General features: G+C 44.7%; 1 protein-coding gene across 1 annotated transcript in view; it reads left to right on the top strand.

Annotated features, from left to right (window-relative positions):
- The first annotated feature begins 599 nt into the window (after window positions 1-599).
- Window positions 600-18,486, top strand: part of LOC307049657 (uncharacterized protein) — a 31,927-nt gene continuing 14,040 nt past the window's right edge. Inside the window, exons 1-7 of the mRNA XM_079699186.1 lie at window positions 600-1,071; window positions 3,039-3,241; window positions 5,070-5,671; window positions 10,044-10,125; window positions 10,335-10,391; window positions 10,873-11,151; window positions 11,233-11,413. Of these exons, the coding sequence (XP_079555312.1) occupies window positions 615-1,071; window positions 3,039-3,241; window positions 5,070-5,671; window positions 10,044-10,125; window positions 10,335-10,391; window positions 10,873-11,151; window positions 11,233-11,413 (1,861 nt within the window). The 5' untranslated portion in view covers window positions 600-614. The remainder of the gene's footprint in view (window positions 1,072-3,038; window positions 3,242-5,069; window positions 5,672-10,043; window positions 10,126-10,334; window positions 10,392-10,872; window positions 11,152-11,232; window positions 11,414-18,486) is intronic.

Consider the following 18,486-nt stretch of genomic DNA (forward strand, 5'->3'; position numbering starts at 1 on the left):
GGGGGCGGGGGCAGAGACCGGGGTCGCCACGGTCGGCCCGGGGCCCGCGTCGGAGCCAATCGGGCGGCTGGCTGCTGGAGGCGGCGGCGGCCGCACGCTCCTACATCATGGAGGCCCCGGCGTCCGGCCGGCGCGCCCTGCCCTATTACATTAATTTTGGAGACTGGACACTTTGTTAAGTGCCAGGCTCCTTCAGGGGCAGCCCGGTCCAGCCCACGCTGCACGAGCCAAAGAGCTTCTGAGAGGCAACACTAGGAAAATTCTTCCCAGCATAAAGTTCCTGTGTGTCTGCTTTCGCTCTTGCCTTTAAAGCTCGGACACTGATTGGCAGGACTTCGCGGCCCTCCAAAGAGTTATAGCAGGATGCTCGGCCCCATTAGGCCTTAGGCTGCAGATAGGCAGCCTGTCGCTAGAGGGACTCTAACTAGTTTCTAACTTTCTTCACAGTCCTCTTCAGTTGACCCGAGATCTGAAAAAGGCGAGAAATGGTGGTCTCATTTCCGGCTCTCCTGCGACCCTTCCGACTCTGTCGATGGGACCCGACACCCTGGGCGCGGTTGGCAGGGCCTACAAAGCTGAGGACCGGTGACCCAAACTCTTGGGCCCCTGCCAGGATGGCGGTGACAGTGACGCTGGAGCCCGCGGGCCGCTGCCGCTGGGACGAGCCGGTGCGCATCGCCGTGCGCGGCCTGGCCCCGGAGCAGCCGGTCACGCTGCGCGCGTCCCTACGCGACGAGAAGGACGCGCTCTTCCGAGCCCATGCGCGCTACTGCGCCGACGCCCACGGCCAGCTGGACCTCGAGCGCGCGCCCGCGCTGGGCGGCAGCTTCACGGGCCTCGAGCCCATGGGGCTCCTCTGGGCTCTGGAGCCCGAGAAGCCCTTGCTGCGGCTGGTGAAGCGGGACGTGCAGACGCCCTTCGCCGTGGAGCTGGAGGTGCTCGATGGCCACGACCCGGAGACCCGAGGGCTCCTGGGCCGGGCGGTGCACGAGCGCGACTTCCTGGCGCCGGGGGTGCGACGCGAGCCCGTGCGCGTGGGCCGGGTGCGCGCCACGCTCTTCCTGCCGCCAGGTGAGCAGCCCACTTCCCAGGCTGTTGTGGAAAGCCAGGTAGAGTCCTGAGACCCTGGGCGGCCCCTTGCCTGGCTAGGGAACCCCGTGGTTGTGGAACTTCCCTAAATTCGTCCCCAAGCTCCAAAGTCTATCATGAATTCTGGGTGGAAGTTTCTCCTCTAAATTTCAGGGCACTTCCTGGAGGTACTGCCATTCCCTTAGGTATATGCTAAAAGTTCGTTCAGAGTACTCAGAAAGTGTATTTATGCTGCTATGTGCCAGCCATGCAGCTGTGTGTCAGATACTAATATTAGGCAGTGACTTCTGCTGGTGTGCAGGAGTGATTTTGGCCTTCTTTCACATCAAACTTCAAAGGAAACTAAAACCCAGAGATAGAGGCAGTGTCCCATAATACTAAAAAACAAACAAAAAACTCCCTGAAGGTCCCCTTCCCCCCTAATAAACAGTCTGTCAGTGCTTCTCAACCTGGGATGATTCTCTCCCACTCCAGGGTCATTTGGTAATATCTGGAGACATTTTTGATTGTCACAACTGGAGAGGGTGCTATTGGCATCTAGTGGGTAGGTGCTAAACATCCACAATCCACGGGACAGCCCCACAACAAAGAAATATCTTACTCAAAATGTCTATAGTGCTAAGGTTGAGAAACCATAGTCTAAGTAAAAAGAACGTGCTTGGTAGGTAAAAGTGGCCTGTAAACAAGACAACTGACCCACCCCTTCCAACCAAATTCCTGACTGAAACCCCTGCTATATAGAAATGCTGGAGTTGCCACTGCTCACAGAATTCCTAAACTGAATTCTGTGATTATTCTCCAAAAGAGGAGGCCCTGCTTTATTCTTACAGCTCTTCAGCAATTCACAGCCTTAACTAGCACTGCCCGCTCAACTGTGAACTCCTGGGTCTGGAATTGGGACTTATACACCTCCATATCTCTGTATGCCTAGAGGCTTACACAGGGATATAATAAGAGCTCAATAAATCATACTGACTGATTCAATAAGAATCTCCTAAAGACTAATTTTTTAAAAAATCTTTCAAAAAAAAAAAACATCTTTCACTGCCCAGTTGCGATATTTCAATCAAGTCAGTTGTTAACTATTTTAGTATCTACTCTGTGGCCCATTTAAAATTTATTGTTTTCTGACTCAAAGGCTTTTTGTAAATAATGCAGAAAAGTTCAATTATTTAACAAATATGTGTTAAATCAAGGACTATGCTACAAACAGTAGCTAGCAAATTCAGACATGGGCCTCACTGTACCTACCGCCTAATAGAGGATACCCGCAACTATACTTGGATCTGTAAGTGTGGTAAATACTTTGATAGGGGAGGTACAGGCCCAGGGTGCTGGTGGGAACATATAAAAAGCTATGTAATTCAACTCAGCCTTGGAGGGCATCTGGGAAGTCTTCCAGGAAGGGAGATCTAAACTTAGATTTGAAAACTGATGAGTCAACCAGTTCAGAAGTGGTGGAGAGGGGAGGAGAATAGTGTACACCATTTCCAGGGCCAAAGAGAGCATAGCACATTTAGGAATGGCGTTCTTTAAGGCTGGAGCAGGGGGTGTAAAGGAGGTGGGGAGTATATTCTAATAATCCCCTGTATATGTAGAGCGCTTTACAGCTGTCAAAGCATTCTCAGTTTTTTGGGGGTTTCTTTGAGGAAAATTTGGTGGAAAATGTACATTTCATCTTATGTTATTTCTAATTTGGTTTATATTATCATCGTTTTTTGCAAATATATGAAAAATTATGGAGAAAATAAGGCATTTTGTTCCCCCTCCCTTCTCCCCAAAGTTTATTAAACACAAAAAAAGACAAAGTAAAAAGGGTCCTTTTCCACCAAACTCCCACCCACAACCTTCCTTGCTTTAAAAACTTCTCTTTGCTGACTGCCAAAATCTGAAACCCAAGAATGTCTTTTGAGTGTCTGAAACTCCTTATGATTTGTGGTGCTCTCCAGGCACAGGACCATTCCCTGGAATCCTCGATCTTTTTGGAAGTGGTGGTGGCCTTTGTGAATACAGGGCCAGCCTCCTGGCTGGACATGGTTTTGCTGTGCTTGCTCTGGCTTATTTCAGATTTGAAGACCTCCCTGAATATTTGAATAACGTGTGCCTGGAGTACTTTGAAGAAGCTGTGGACTTCATGCTGCAGCATCCAAAGGTGGGTTCCGGTGCTCACCTGAATGCAGAGGAGAGCGGGTAGAGCAGACACAGGGCTGGATCCAAAAGCTCTACCAGGACACCCAGGGCTGGAAATATGCCATGAGACACAAAGGCTCCTTCAAAAGTTGTTAGGATTATTATTTTCATTTCTGCCCATCTCTCTCCAATCCCTTAAGACTCAACTGTTTAGTTCCCTTTAGTTCTTGACCAGAATTCAAAGAGCCACACTAAAAAGTTACTATCCTTAAGTTCTGGTTCTGTGTCTACCACCAAGTGGCATTATAATCCTGAATCAGGCAGTTTCCCTCTCTGGAATTCAGTTTTTCTCATTTGTAAGAGTAAGGTAGGGACTTCCCCGGTAGTCCAGTGGTTAAGACTCCGTGCTTCCGCTGCAGGGGATGGGGGTTTGGTCGCTGGCTGGGGAACTAAGATCCCATAAGCTGTGCAGCACGACCCCCCCAAAAAACAAAAAGATTAATATAAATGTATAGAGAAAAAAGTTTGACTGTAAAGAGATTTTTGAGACAATTGGTGACATTTGAATAGGGGTTGTGTATTCGATGATATTAAGGAACCATTAATTTTGTTAAGTGTGTTAATGGTATTGTGGTTTTGTAGAGAAAGTGATTATATGAGACTGGAAAAATTAATTAAAACATTTTGGTATGATTATCAATGGAATACATAGTCTTTGCTACTATCTAGACTTAAAGAAACCCAAACATTCTAATGTTAAGGAGTAAGATGTACTGCAAGGTCTAACTCTGTTAGAATTCAGGGACTGGTCTCAATAGAGCTGCTAAAACCTAGATGATCATGAACTGTGATGAGTGGTTTATTGATGGGATATAAGCCCCCAGGAACAAGAAGAGACCAATATATACTATCAGTTCTGCCCTTAGACCTAGGCAAGAGGGGCTTCTGCTCTGGACCTTTTGTTTTAGATGACCACTCTCTGGCCTTCCTTTGGCTGCATCCCTGACCACAGGGTGCGGAGTTTGAGCGACCAAGGGAATGTGTCTAGCTGGAACCCATGTGCCCCTCACACCATGCCCTTTGGATCTGGAACCCCAGAATTATCTGCCAACCAGCTCTGATCCTGCTTCCAGGCCCTATGCCTCTTCTCTGGGTCCATTAATGTGAATACACCTAGGCCTTAAACTTATAGGCTGGAGTGTCCAAACGCATGTGTGAGAGGGCCCTTATGGTACATGATGGTGCCAGGCGGGGATGGGAAGAGAAAGAGAGTTGGCCAAGGACCAGGGACTAGGGCCAGGGGCTGGCGCTCACCCCATGCCATGTTCTAGTACAGAACTCCAGGAAGTTCCAAGATATAAAATTTGAACCTGACCTTATAAGTTGTTATGGAGGTATATTTATCAAGTTAGCAGAAAAGAATATATTTTATTTAATTTTCAAATATTTATAACTTTTAAGTATTTAGGTATAGGGTATATGGGCCTCTGTGTGTACTCTTGACCTAGTCGCCATAAATGTTAATGGAGGGTCTGTGTACCAGGAAATTAATTGATTTGTTTGGGACTTCCATGTCAGTCCAGTGGTTAAGATTCCGTGCTCCCAATGGAGGGGACACGGGTTCAATCCCTGGTCAGGGAACTAAGATCCCGCATTCCGTGCCAGCGCAGCCAAAAAAAAATTGATTTGCTTATTAGAAGATACATTTGAACTTTGTGGATTGTTGCATAAGAAAGGAAAGCAAATGACATTTGAGAAAGCTGCCTAGACAATGTAAAATCACAGTTTAAGTTCTCCATTTATGAATTCTTGACTTGATCTCTCTCTCTTTCTTTCTGTCTTTTCATCAGGTGAAAGGCCCTAGTGTTGGGCTTCTTGGCTTCTCCAAAGGAGGTGACCTGTGTCTCTCAATGGCCTCTTTCTTGAAGGGCATCACAGCTACTGTAGTTATTAATGCCTGTGTGGCCAACACAATAGTTCCTCTGCATTACAAGGATATGATTATTCCTAATCTCAGCAGTGACCCAGGAAAATATAAAATCACTGAGTCAGGCGTTTTGAATTTGGTGGATATTTGGAACGACCCATTGGAGAAACCCAACCACCAAAGTCTTATTCCATTGGAAAAGGCCCAGGGACCCTTCCTATTTATCGTTGGCATGGATGATCATAACTGGAAGAGTGAATTCTATGCTCAGATAGCCTCTGAACGGTTACAAGCCCATGGGAAAGACAGACCCCAGATAATCTACTACCCAGGAACTGGCCATTGTATTGATCCGCCTTATTTTCCTCTTTGTAGCGCCTCTGTGCATGCAGTTTTTGACCAACCAATATTCTATGGAGGTGAGCCAAAGGCTCACGCAAGGGCACAGGCAGATGCCTGGCAACAAATCCAAACTTTCTTCCATAAACACCTCAATGGTAAAAAATCTGTCAAGCCCAGCAAATTGTAACATTGTAATCATAGACCATATACTGTTAATAAAAATCCTAGTCATACAACATGTATTAGGTTTTCCAGAGAACCTAGGAACCTTTTTGTAACAAAGCAACCATCTCAGCTTCCTTGTCAGGTCCTACTGGATTCTGAGCCTTAGCAACACTACTTTCTTCACGGCTGGGTCCATCCCTTTCTCCCCTGAACTTTTCTCAGTGTATAGGCTTAACTCTGATCTTATCTGTAGGACCAATCTTAACCTTAAGCAGGAAAAATGTAAGAAGTGCCTGCCCAAGTCTCAACTGCTGGCCTAGATTTGGCCTTGTGTTCTGGTTCTGAGGACTGAGGTTTTGTACTGCTAAGAGTCTCATATGCTCTTTGGGTCCTAACCGACCATGTCTGAACCTTGGGAACCTGCGCGCTTGAGCTCCTTAAGGACTGGACTCTGCTTCATTCTTGTTTCTGAACCCCACTCTGAAGATTGGGGGCATTGACATACTTAGTATCCTAAGCTTTGCTTTTATTTTATGAATGAGGCCCTAGACTTCGATTTCTTCCTTACTGATAAAGTATCCTTTACAAATTTTGAATTTAAAATTCAAAGGATACTTTACAAAGTAAAATTGAATCCTTTACAAAAAAAATTGCTGTAAGCAAAACAGTTTATTGATATATACTGTTGATAATACTTCCTCTGTATTTAACGTCTGAATTCTCAATCTCGGTACTTGGCTACCTAGAGGAATGCCTTGAGGCCAATAGATTTTCAGGACTTAATCTTTGGATGTCAGGTTATACCTGACAAATTAGACTTCCTCCTGGCACCATCGGTTCCTATTACCTTCCTACTGGGAAGACTGGGATCAGTCTATCTCAATCCATTGCCTTGTACTGGGCACTATCTAGAGTTATGAGACCAGAGCAGAGGGTCTTCCCTGAGTGCAGGAATATTCTTCTGAGACACATCACTTGGCTTGCTGGGCACATACTGTCTTTCACCAATTTGAGTCTATTCAAGCAAATGCCCATTAGATTTTTTTTTTCACTTTTTTTTTTTTTTTGCAGTACGCAGGCCTCGCACTGTCGCGGCCTCCCCCGCTGCGGAGCACAGGCTCCGGACGCGCAGGCTCAGCGGCCATGGCTCACGGGCCCAGCCGCTCCGCAGCATGCGGGACTCTCCCGGACCGGGGCACGAACCCGCGTCACGCGCATCGGCAGGCGGACTCCCAACCACTGCGCCACCAGGGAAGCCCACCCATTAGATTTTAATCTAATGAGGAGAAGGGTTCCTTAGAGGTAACTTAATTTTGACCAGTTGTTAAAAATACGTGTTGAGTGTATTTATTCACTATGAGTATAATTTTCTGTGATTTGAATCCTTAGAGCCTGTGCTTTAACTCACTCGGAGGTGGTCCTGCTACTCTAGAGATGCCTTTGGGATCTGGTATCATAGGAAGAAGTTATAAGGAAAATGGCTGGGAGGGTAACAGAAGTGAGGGGCGGAAAGGTAACACCAGAAGCTTAAACATGAGGGTGATGACTAAACATATCTGTGTACTAAAGCACTAGGTGTAGGGATGGCCCTACATCCTAATTTCTTCCTTACTAATAAAGTAGCCTTGGAATGCCCTATACTGACTAAGATATTTGGTCACTTTCCCCTCAGAGTTGATTATATATGGCCCCCTGTCTCTAAGATTTCAAAAAGAATTTCAGGTTGTTACAAAGCTACCTAAAATATGGTAAATGTGAATTAAAAGGGAGAAAGAGGGCTTCCCTGGTGGCGCAGTGGTTGAGAGTCCGCCTGCCGATGCAGGGGACACGGGTTCGTGCCCCAGTCCGGGCAGATCCCACATAGCGTGGAGCGGCTGGGCCCGTGAGCCATGGACGCTGAGCCTGCGCGTCCGGAGCCTGTGCTCCGCAACGGGAGAGGCCACAACAGTGAGAGGCCCGCGTACCGCAAAAAAAAAAAAAAAAAAAAAAGGAGAAAGGGAAAAGGTATCCATAAAATGGAGCCAGAAATGAGGCCAATACAATAGTGCTTATTATGAGGCCTATATACGTCCCTTGATTGGGCCACTCGTTCAGTCATTTGTTTTCTAGTGGTTTATGCAGAGAAGGAAAACTAATCCGTTACACAAAATTTATAGCCTTCATAAAATAAAATCAAAGCTTAGAAATCAGTTTCTCCCAAAGGCTGTCTTACTAAGAAACATTAAATGATGTAAAGGGTAGTACCCTCAAGGTTGCCTCTACAGTAGATATAAATCCCAGGCTCCATCGCTTACTGTGTGACCTTGGGTAAGTTATTAACCTCTCTAAGCCTCGATTTCCTCATCTATAAAGTGGGGATAATTATAGTGATAATAATAGAAACTACTTCATTGGGCCGTTGTGATTAAATGAGGTCATCCAAGTAAAGCACATAACATATTTAAACTCTCAAATATTAGCTCTTATTATTTCAGATGAGGAAATTGAGACCCAGGAGGGTTAAGAAATTTATCTGGTTGATGAGAGAACTGGGCCAGTCCAACTCCAAAGTCCATGGCCTTCATTGACCATTTGGCTCTACAGCCTTCCAACCTGAGGAGATAAGCTCAAATAGTGCAGAGCTGACTGGTGAGGATTACTTAGCTGGAAAGTCAAGAGTAAGTTAGGGTCCCATAATGGAGGCTCCACAAGCCAAATTGGAGAGTTCAGATTTATGTATTTATTTTAGAAACCACCATTTTATTGAGCTCTCCTCACCTGTAGAGACCTATTCCAGCAGAGTCTTTTTGCCACAGGCATCACAGACATAGGGGTGTGACCAGCGCTCCCCTCACTGCCCACTATTTGACCCACCCATGAGAGGGAGATGGAGAGTTCAGACTTAAAACAATAAGAAATAAGGGGGCTTCCCTGGTGGCACAGTGGTTGGGGGTCCGCCTGCCGATGCGGGGGACGCGGGTTCGTGCCCTGGTCCGGGAGGATCCCACATGCCGTGGAGCAACTAGGCCCGTGCACCACAACTAGTGAGCCTGCATGTCTGGAGCTTGTGCTCCGCAACAAGAGAGGCCGCGACAGTGAGAGGCCCGCGCAGCGCGATGAAGAATGGCCCCCGATCGCCGCAAGTAGAGGAAGCCCACGCACAGAAACGAAGACCCAACACAGCCAAAAATAAATAAATAAATAAATTTAAAAAAAATAGATCATATATTTTTTAAAAAATCAGAAAATATAACCGAAATTCTGCCCATTGTTCTGCTTTTGTTTGTACGCCTAATGCCCTCGAATGTACTTCCATGAGGATGAGAAAGGCCAATGAACCATTTTGAAAGCAAATATTGATACATGGTTTTGTCAACCACTGATCCTTTAAGAAATATTTGTATAAACCTGTAACAAATTTCAGCAAACTGAAAACCACAAACACTTCTTAATTCTTTCAGAGTATCATGGTTAAGCTATTGTGTACATTCATTTTAAATGGTCCTTGCACACTGGGAAGAAGATAAAAGCTTGTAGAAAGCATTCTGTTTTTTCAGGTGGTACATGCAGAGGATGCACAACATCCAATATTCATGGCCCCTATAATGATGGATGTGGGCAGCAGAAGTCAAAATTATTTGAGTTAGGGACTTCCCTGGTGGCGCAGTGGTTAAGAATCCGCCTGCCAGTGCAGGAGACACGGGTTCAAGCCCTGGTCCGGGAAGATCCCACATGCCGCGGAGCAACTAAGCCCGTGAGCCACAACTACTGAGCCCACGTGCTGGAACTACTGAAGCCCGCATGCCTAGAGCCTGTGCTCCGCAACAAGAGAAGCCACCTCGATGAAAAGCCCACACACAGCAGCAAAGAGTAGCCCGGGCTCACCGCAACTAGAGAAAGTGCTCGTGAAGCAACGAAGACCCAAGTCAGCCATAAATAAACAAATAAATAAATAAATTTTAAAAAATTACTTGAGTTGTTTTCTAAAACTAGGAGTCAGCCATGTATTCTCCAAAGACAGAGAGACTTTAAACAAGTACTTTTCTAAAAGACAGGGTTTTTGGTCCAGTAACCATGTGCTTTCAGTAGCAAATATTTTCCATCCATAAATCAGAATACACGATAATTACAATCTTATTTATGGGGTAAGAAGGATAAGATATATATCTGAAAATGAGATTGTTCCAAAGGAAATTCGGGATTACATATCCACACATCTTACTTGACACAGCAGTTTAATAGAATGGTTTTACCTGGGTTAATTAATCTCATTTTACATGTACATTTTAAGATAGAATTCTACACTGGAAAACAAATTTTAAATTACATATATAAGTACATTCTTCACTGTAAAAGATTCAAGTAATACAGATAAAATTTAAAAACCTCTTAACTCATTACTCAATCGCAGTCTTCTCCCAGAGGTATTTCCTGTTACCAACTTGAAGTGTAGCCTTCCAGAACCATTTGGTATACATGGACGGTTTTATTTTGTAAGTTCTACGCCTTTTTCTTTAAACAAACAAACCATAAATGACATATAATGTAAGTTTTTTTCCCTGCATGTAAAAATATACATTTTTAATAATTATGCCAGGCCACAGGACAATATAGATTATTTCCACAGTGTATACATCTGTACTCTGCCTCATCTGAAACGTTTAAACTTTAATCTCGACAGTTCTTTTTTCTTTTTTAACAGTTTACTAATCCAGGCAAAAATAACCTCAAGCAAGAAAAGGAATGTGGCGGGAGCCTAGTACATGTAGCCTCCAACTAAGTTTAGGGAACAGTGTCCCCTGATGGCCAGAGAGGGATTTTAGAGAAGGCGACCGGACGCATTTTGTGTCAGAAATCATTAATTTCTCATTAATTTCTCATTCTCGACACATCGAAGGGTAGGCTAGGGATAAGCTCCTGCCTCTTCCGGACGGTCCCACTTCGGAATCTCCAAAAGCACAACCGACCCCGGGCCCTCCGAAGTCGCCCCATTTTGTAGCTCTTTACTGAGTGACGGCCAGGAACCAGCCCAGGTCCTCTTGAGCCCCGGCCAGCTTTCTCCCCGCCGGGCTCCGCCCCGCCGGGCCCCGCACCTCCCGCTGCACTACGGCCGGCCCCGCCCCTGCTCCTCCCGGCCCCGCCCCGCCTACTAAGCCCGGTTCCCCTTGCGGCCAAGCCACGTCTGTGTGACTGCGCTCAAAGCCGCGAAGATTCCCCGCACCCAGTGACTGGCGGCCCAGGCCGTGCTCCGAACTCCCGGGACTCCCGTCCAGCTTCGGAAGTCTGTGTCCACATCATCCCTTTCCTCCCAAAAGGCCGCGACTCTGGCCGTCAAGCCCAAGACTGGACTAACCAACAAGCTCCTGGGTATTAAAGTGGAAGGCTTAGGCCCCAGGGAGCGGGGCCCTTTGGGGTTCAGTGATCGAGGCCGCCTCTTCCTCTCGCCTGCCGACAATGAGGCGGACGGCAGTGGGGCGGGAGGTGTTGGACCCGGCCAGGGACCGATCTTCGAGCTCTGGGCGGCGACTTCAGGGGCGTGGAGCCCATGCGGCTCCTGTGGAGCCTAACGCCGGCCGGCTCGGAGGATGCCTCCTCCGCAGGATGCCGAGGGGAGTGATGAAACCCCCCTCAAAGTGGAGGTGACCGTCCACCATGCGGCGTGTCGGCTGCCGGTGCAGCTGAGCCCGGCGCCCGCCGCCGCCCAGGTGCAGCACATTTCTCTCCGCGCCGAGCTCTGCAGCGAGCTGGCCGGCTGCGCGGCTTCCTGCTGCCCCCTGCTGCGTGAGGCCTTTTATGCAGAGAGCCTTGCAGTGGATTTAGGGACTGGACTTAAGAAACTGGCTTGCTTTGCTAGTTAATTTGTCGTCTGAGAATAACGCGAGTCTCTCTCTCTTTTTTCTTTTTAACACATGATATCGTTTATTCTGGAAGCATTTCCCCTAAAAAGACACAGTATTTTAAAGAAAGTTAGCTTTTCATAGGCACTTGTATTTCAATAATCTGGTGAAGTTTTGCATGGTTTTCTATCACATGAGAGTTACTTCTCTGAAGTGCCAGTTATGTTATTCAACAAGATACTATTTTTTGAATTTTATTTATTTTTCTATACAGCAAGTTCTTATTAGTTATCCATTTTATACATATTACTATATATATGTCAATCCCAATCTCCCAATTCATCACACCACCCCCCACGCCCACCCCATGCCTCTTTCCCCCTTTGGTGTCCATATGTTTGTTCTCCACATCTGTGTCTCAGTTTCTGCCCTGCAAACCGGTTCATCTGTACCATTTTTCTAGGTTCCACATATATGTGTTAATAAACGATATTTGTTTTTCTCTTTCTGACTTACTTCACTCTGTATGACAGTCTCTAGATTCATCCACGTCTCTACAAATGACCCAATTTCATTCCTTTTTATGGCTGAGTAATATTCCATTGTATATATGTACCACTTCTTCTTTAGCCGTTCATCTGTCGATGGGCATTTAGGTTGCTTCCATAATCTGGCTATTGTAAATAGTGCTGCAATGAACATTGGGGTGCATGTGTCTTTTTGAATTATGGTTTTCTCTAGCTATATGCCCAGTAGTGGGATTGCCAGGTCATAAGGTAATTCTATTTTTAGTTTTTTAAGGAACCTCCATACTGTTCTCCATAGTGGCTGTATCAATTTACATTCCCACCAACAGTGCAAGAGGGTTCCCTTTTCTCCACACCCTCTCCAGCATTTGTTGTTTGTAGATTTTCTGATGATGCCCATTCTAACTGGTGTGAGGTGATGCCTCATTATAGTTTTGATTTGCATTTCTCTAATAGTTATCGTGATGTTGAGCAGCTTTTCATGTGCTTCTTGGCCATCTGTATGTCTTCTTTGGAGAAATGTCTATTTAGGTCTTCTGCCCATTTTTGGATTGGGTTGTTTTTTTTTTAATATTGAGCTGCATGAGCTGTTTATATATTTTGGAGATTAATCCTTTGTCCATTGATTCGTTTGGAAATATTTTCTCCCATTCTGAGTGTTGTCTTTTTGTCTTGTCTGTAGTTTCCTTTGCTTTGCAAAAGCTTTTAAGTTTCATTAGGTCCCATTTGTTTTCCATTACTCTAGGAGGTGGATCAAAAAAGATCTTACTGTGATATATGTCAAAGAGTTCTTCCTATGTTTTCCTATAAGAGTTTTATAGTGTCCGGTCTTACATTTAGGTCTCTAATCCATTTTGAGTTTATTTTTGTGTATGGTGTTAGGGAGTGTTCTAATTTCATTCTTTTACATGTACTGTCCAGTTTTCCCAGCACCACTTATTGAAGAGACTGTCTTTTCTCCCTTGTATGTCCTTGCCTCCTTTGTCATAGATTAGTTGACCATAGGTGCATGGGTGTGTCTCTGGGCTTTCTATCCTGTTCCATTGATCTATATTTCTGTTTTTGTGCCAGTACCATATTGTCTTGATTACTGTAGCTTTGTAGTATATTCTGAAGTCAGGGACTCTGATTCCTCCAGCTCCATTATTTTCCCTCAAGACTGCTTTGGCTATTCAGGATCTTTTGTGTCTCCATGCAAATTTTAAGATTTTTTGATTCTAGTTCTGTAAAAAATGCCATTGGGGGCTTCCCTGGTGGTGCAGTGGTTGAGAGTCCGCCTGCCGATGCAGGGGACACGGGTTCGTGCCCCGGTCCGGGAAGATCTCATGTGCCACCTAGTGGCTAGGCCCGTGAGCCATGGCCGCTGAGCCTGCGCATCCGGAGCCTGTGCTCCGCAACGGAAGAGGCCACAACAGTGAGAGGCCCGTGTACCGCAAAAAACAAAACAAAACAAAACAAAACAAAAAAAACATGAACGAAGATGCAGGAAGCCCCAGTTATTCCACCAGTCATCATGTGACACTGTGATTGTCAGAGCAGACAGAAGGAAATCGTTCTTGGTGTCATCACTGAGCTATCAGATCAATCAAATATGAAGCCAGACCTATTCCTGATTTTCTATCAAATAAATTTCCTTATATTTTTAAAGGCTTTAATTTTTTTAGCATGTTTAGGTTCACACTAAATTGAGGACAGAAATTTCCCATAGACCCCCTTCCCCCACATATGCACAACCTCCATCAACATCCCACACCAGAACGCTACATTTATTACAACTGATGATGCTACATTGACCCATTATTATTACCCAAAGTCCCTAGTTTACATTAGGGTTACCTCTTGGTGGTGTACATTCTATGGCTTTGGACAAATGTATCGTAACATGAATCTACCCTTATCGTACCATACAAAATTGTTTCACTGCCCTAAAAATCCTCTGTGCTTCACCTATTCAACCCTCCCTCCCTCCAACCTCTGGCAACCACTGATCTTTTTACTGTCTCCATGTTTTACCTTTTCCAGAATGTCACACAGTTGGAATCATACAGAATGCAGCCCTTTTAGATTGGTGTCTTTCACTTAGTAATATGCAGTTAAGGCTCCTCCATGTCTTTTCATAGCTTGATAGCTCATTTTCTTTTGATTGCTGAATACTATTCCACTGTCTGGAAGTACCAAAGCTTGTTCATCCATTCACCTACTGAAGGACATCTTGGTTGCACCCAAGTTTTGTCATTCTCCTCACATTTTGAAGCAAGTTAGGCACCAGTCTTCACTAGCTCTTATTTAAGCCTTGACTTATGGATCCAGGCTTTTTTCTATGACGTAGCTTTGCCAACTGGAACATCTGCAGTGGCTTCCAAAATTAGCATGGAAAGGAAAGAATATAGGGAATCATGTTTTATGACCAGCCCAGGGGGTATCATTTTTGCCCTCACCCCGCTGGTAGAACTCAGTCATCTAAACCTACAGAACTACAGAGGAGCCTGGGAAATATTATCCTGTTTTCCAGGAATGAGAAATAAACTGGTAGTGTTAATTAATTTAAAAGTGTATTCAGGATGGTTGTGGCATTGGGAACCAGTCAGACTCTTCCGCAAACACATCCTATCTGAGCTACAGGCCCCTGGGACACTTAGCCCCAGGTAATACTTGAGACCACACTCAATAAAATGTGAAGAATCTGGTTAGGGAAGCTTTCTACTGGTAAGTATATAAGCTTAAAATCTCCACAATAGACAGGGGATGGGGGTGGGGGAGGTGGACAGGAGAAAGGGCAGCTCTGACCAGGGAGGGGACTATACTAAATAAATATCTCCAGTTTAAGGAGAAAGGAATAAAGTCCTCCTTTTTTAATAGGACAGGGAGGTTGTCCCCAGTGAGTCAGCATGTTCAGTGACCTGAAGTTAAGCCTGATAGTGACATTCACACACCCCACACATTTATATAGAACCTACAGTCACTTCCCATTCAGGAGAAGGCTGCTGGGGCAAAAAACTTCTATAACTGCAGAAGAAACACGCAAGCTACATAAATCAGTGAGTCTAACCCTTCATTTGTGAATATAAATGGACCATGAGGAAAAACCAACAGCACGAACCATAAGCGCCACATTGAGCAAATAGAACCACTGACCCAAGAATAAACACAGATTATCCAGGGAACCATATACAACTTAGAAAAAAACTCTTACTGACATCCTCAAATATGATATTTGAGAATATTTTATCAGAAAACAAGAAAAAGTTGCAAGTTTTAAAAATCAGAGAAAAAGAATTTATTGGAAATTACAAATATGATTGCTGAGATACACAATTCAGTAGATGAGCTGAAAAACAAAATGGACACGACTAATAGCCAAATTAGGGATCTGGAAGGAAGACTTAAAATCTCTCACAATTTGCTGAAGCAGGAGGTGGGAAATGTGTGAGAAAAAATTAAGGCATAGAAGATTGTAACACATACTCTGCTCTACTAGCAGCAATGGTCTTGGTTTTGGATTACCAAATTTACCAAACAGAATAGGCTTCACCCAGCACCAAGTTTACTTAGATTTAAGAATTCAGAATGAGGGCTTCCCTGGTGGCGCAGTGGTTGAGAGTCCGCCTGCCGATGCAGGGGACACGGGTTCGTGCCCCGGTCCGGGAAGATCCCGCATGCCGCGGAGCGGCTGGGCCCGTGAGCCATGGCCGCTGAGCCTGCGTGTCCGGAGCCTGTTCTCTGCAAAGGGAGAGGCCACAAGAGTGAGAGGCCCGCGTACCGCAAAAAAACAAAAAAAAAGAAAAGTCCAATTGTGTATTGAAGAATTAACACTACCAAACAAGAGGGCTGGTCATTACCCTTGGCTACTAGAAGGTGATCTCTAGGCGTCTGGAATGCCTGAAAGCAGTATCTTTGCTCGGGGGCCTTGGGTCACACTGGATGATTTAGGGTGGGGGCTGCCCACACCTTATTAGGGTAGGGACTGGCCACACCAGAAAGACCAATAGTGTGATTTAGAGCGGGGGCTTTGGGTGTCAGTCCACCTGCAGACTGAAGACTGAGATCAACCATGTGGACAATCAATCAATCATGCCTACATAATGGAGCCCCAATACAACTGAACAGTGGGGTTCAGGTGAACCTCCTGGTTGTGCAAATTACTGCACATCAAGGCCAGGAGAGTAACACGTCTTGACCTCACAAGAGAAAACAACATAAGCTCCATGTTAGGAATGTGCCTGGACTCTGCCCTGTACACATCTTCCCTTGGCTGATTTTCAAATGTATCTTTTCTTGTAGTAAGTCATAACCAGGGATATGGTAGCTTTCATTGTGTTCTGTGAGTCCTTCTAGGAAAATTATTGAAACTGTGGGTAGTTTTGGGAACTCTTGCCTCACCCAAACTTACTATTGGTGTCAAAAGTGAGGGTGATCTTTTTAAAGAACTGTTCCGGGCCTTCCCTGGTGGTGCAGTGGTTGAGAATCTGCCTGCCAATGCAGGGGACACAGGTTCGAGCCCTGGTCTGGGAAGATCCCACATGCCGCGGAGCAACTGGGCCCGTGAGGCACAACTACTGAGCCTGCGCGTCTGGAGCCTGTGCTCCGCAACAAGAGAGGCCGCGATAGTGAGAGGCCCACGCGCTGCAATGAAGAATGGCCCCAGCTTGCCACAACTAGAGAAAGCCCTCACACAGAAACGAAGACCCAACACAGCTATAAATAAATAAATAAATAAATTTATAAAAATAAAGAACTGTTCCCTCTAACTTTGTAGTTCATCCCAAACTCCTTGCACCAATCATAATGAGGTGGATAATTTATCTTTTCTTTGGCTGCCTAGCATCTGATCCCCCTTTCTAAGTTAGTCCAGTTTCCTTATTCTTATGAGACTTGCTGGGATACAGAGCCCAACTATCACAACAGAATTTAGAAACAGCATTAAGGCTAGAGATGGTTGGTAGTGACAGAAAATCCCCCCAAAACAAGATAGAATTAATTTCTCCTTCACAAAAATTGCAGGTAAGGGGCACAGGGCAAGGATTATTTTCTACAGTGTCAGGCACCCAAGCTCTGCTGTCCTTACTAAGTAGCTTCCACATCATGGTATAAGGAAAGCTAGCTGCTCCAGCTCCAGCTATCGTGTATGATTCCAGCCAGCAGGAAGAAGAAAGGGGCAGGGGAAGGGCACACTATCTCCCTTGAGAATACTTTCCCAAACTTTCACATTCTACTTCTGCCTCTATGCTATTGGTCAGAACTTTGTCACATGACCACATCAAGCTGCAAGGGAGGTAGGGAAATATAGTCTTTATTCCTGGTAGTCACATACTCATAAAATATGCAATCCAGCAAGACGTCAGAATAGTCACAGACATTTATATACCTAACAATATAGTTTTAAATACATAAAGCAAACATTTTAGAAATACAATAAGAAACTTAAAGTTCTACAATAATCATATACGTATTTAAACTCTCAGAAACTGACAGATGTAAGGTAAGCAATAAGTAAATTTCTATATATAATATGAACTACATAAATAATAAATTTGATTAGATAAGATAGAGTAAGAAAGAGAGTAGGAAACTTTGCTCCCAACAGACAGATGATACATATTCTTTTCAAATACTATTGGAATATTTATAGAAGTTGACAATGTACAAAACATTAAAAAATTCAACAAAGTCTCAATAGTAGAAATGATGCAGACTTTATTCTCTAAATACTACACAAGGAAATCAGAAATAAACAAAAAGTTACAACTTTTCCACTTGGAGCATTAACACCTTTCTGGGAGAGATGAAAAGTGGAAGTTTAAACACTTGGGAAAACACAGTCGTTGCTAATACCTCTATCTTCTAAAGTCATAGATTTAATTGAAAGGTGATGAAACAAGAAATAAAGACTTAAATATATTATTTAAAATTATAAATGAAACCAAAAGAAGAGCCAAAAATACTAATATATTTATCAAAAACTGGGAGGAAGAAGAAAGAGTAAGTGGAATGTTCATGAGACAGTGAACAATTCTAAAATGCAAAAATTAAGAAATAGAGAAAGAGGGCTTCCTTGGTGGCACAGTGGTTAAGAACCCGCCTGCCAATGCAAGGAACACAGGTTTGAGCCCTGGTCCGGGAAGATCCCACATGCTGCAGAGCAACTAAGCCCGTGCGCCACAACTACTGGGCCTGCACTCTAGAGCCCACAAGCCACAACTAGTGAGCCCCCATGCCACAATACTGAAACCCGCGCACCTAGAGCCCATGCTCCACAACAAGAGAAGCCACCCAATGAGAAGCTTGCACACCGCAACGAAGAGTAGCCCCCGCTCTCCACAACCAGAGAAAGCCCGGGCACAGCAACAAAGACCCAATGCAACCATAAATAAATGAATGAATGAATGAATGAATGAAATAGAGAAAGAGGCATAATGTCTAATATAATGGAGGTAACCATAAAAAGAAGTGAAAACAGAAAATAGAGATAGTTAAAAGAGGTTGCTCAAAG

The sequence above is a fragment of the Hyperoodon ampullatus genome, assembly GCF_949752795.1.
Source record: "Hyperoodon ampullatus genome assembly, chromosome: 3".
Lineage (NCBI taxonomy): Eukaryota > Metazoa > Chordata > Mammalia > Artiodactyla > Ziphiidae > Hyperoodon > Hyperoodon ampullatus.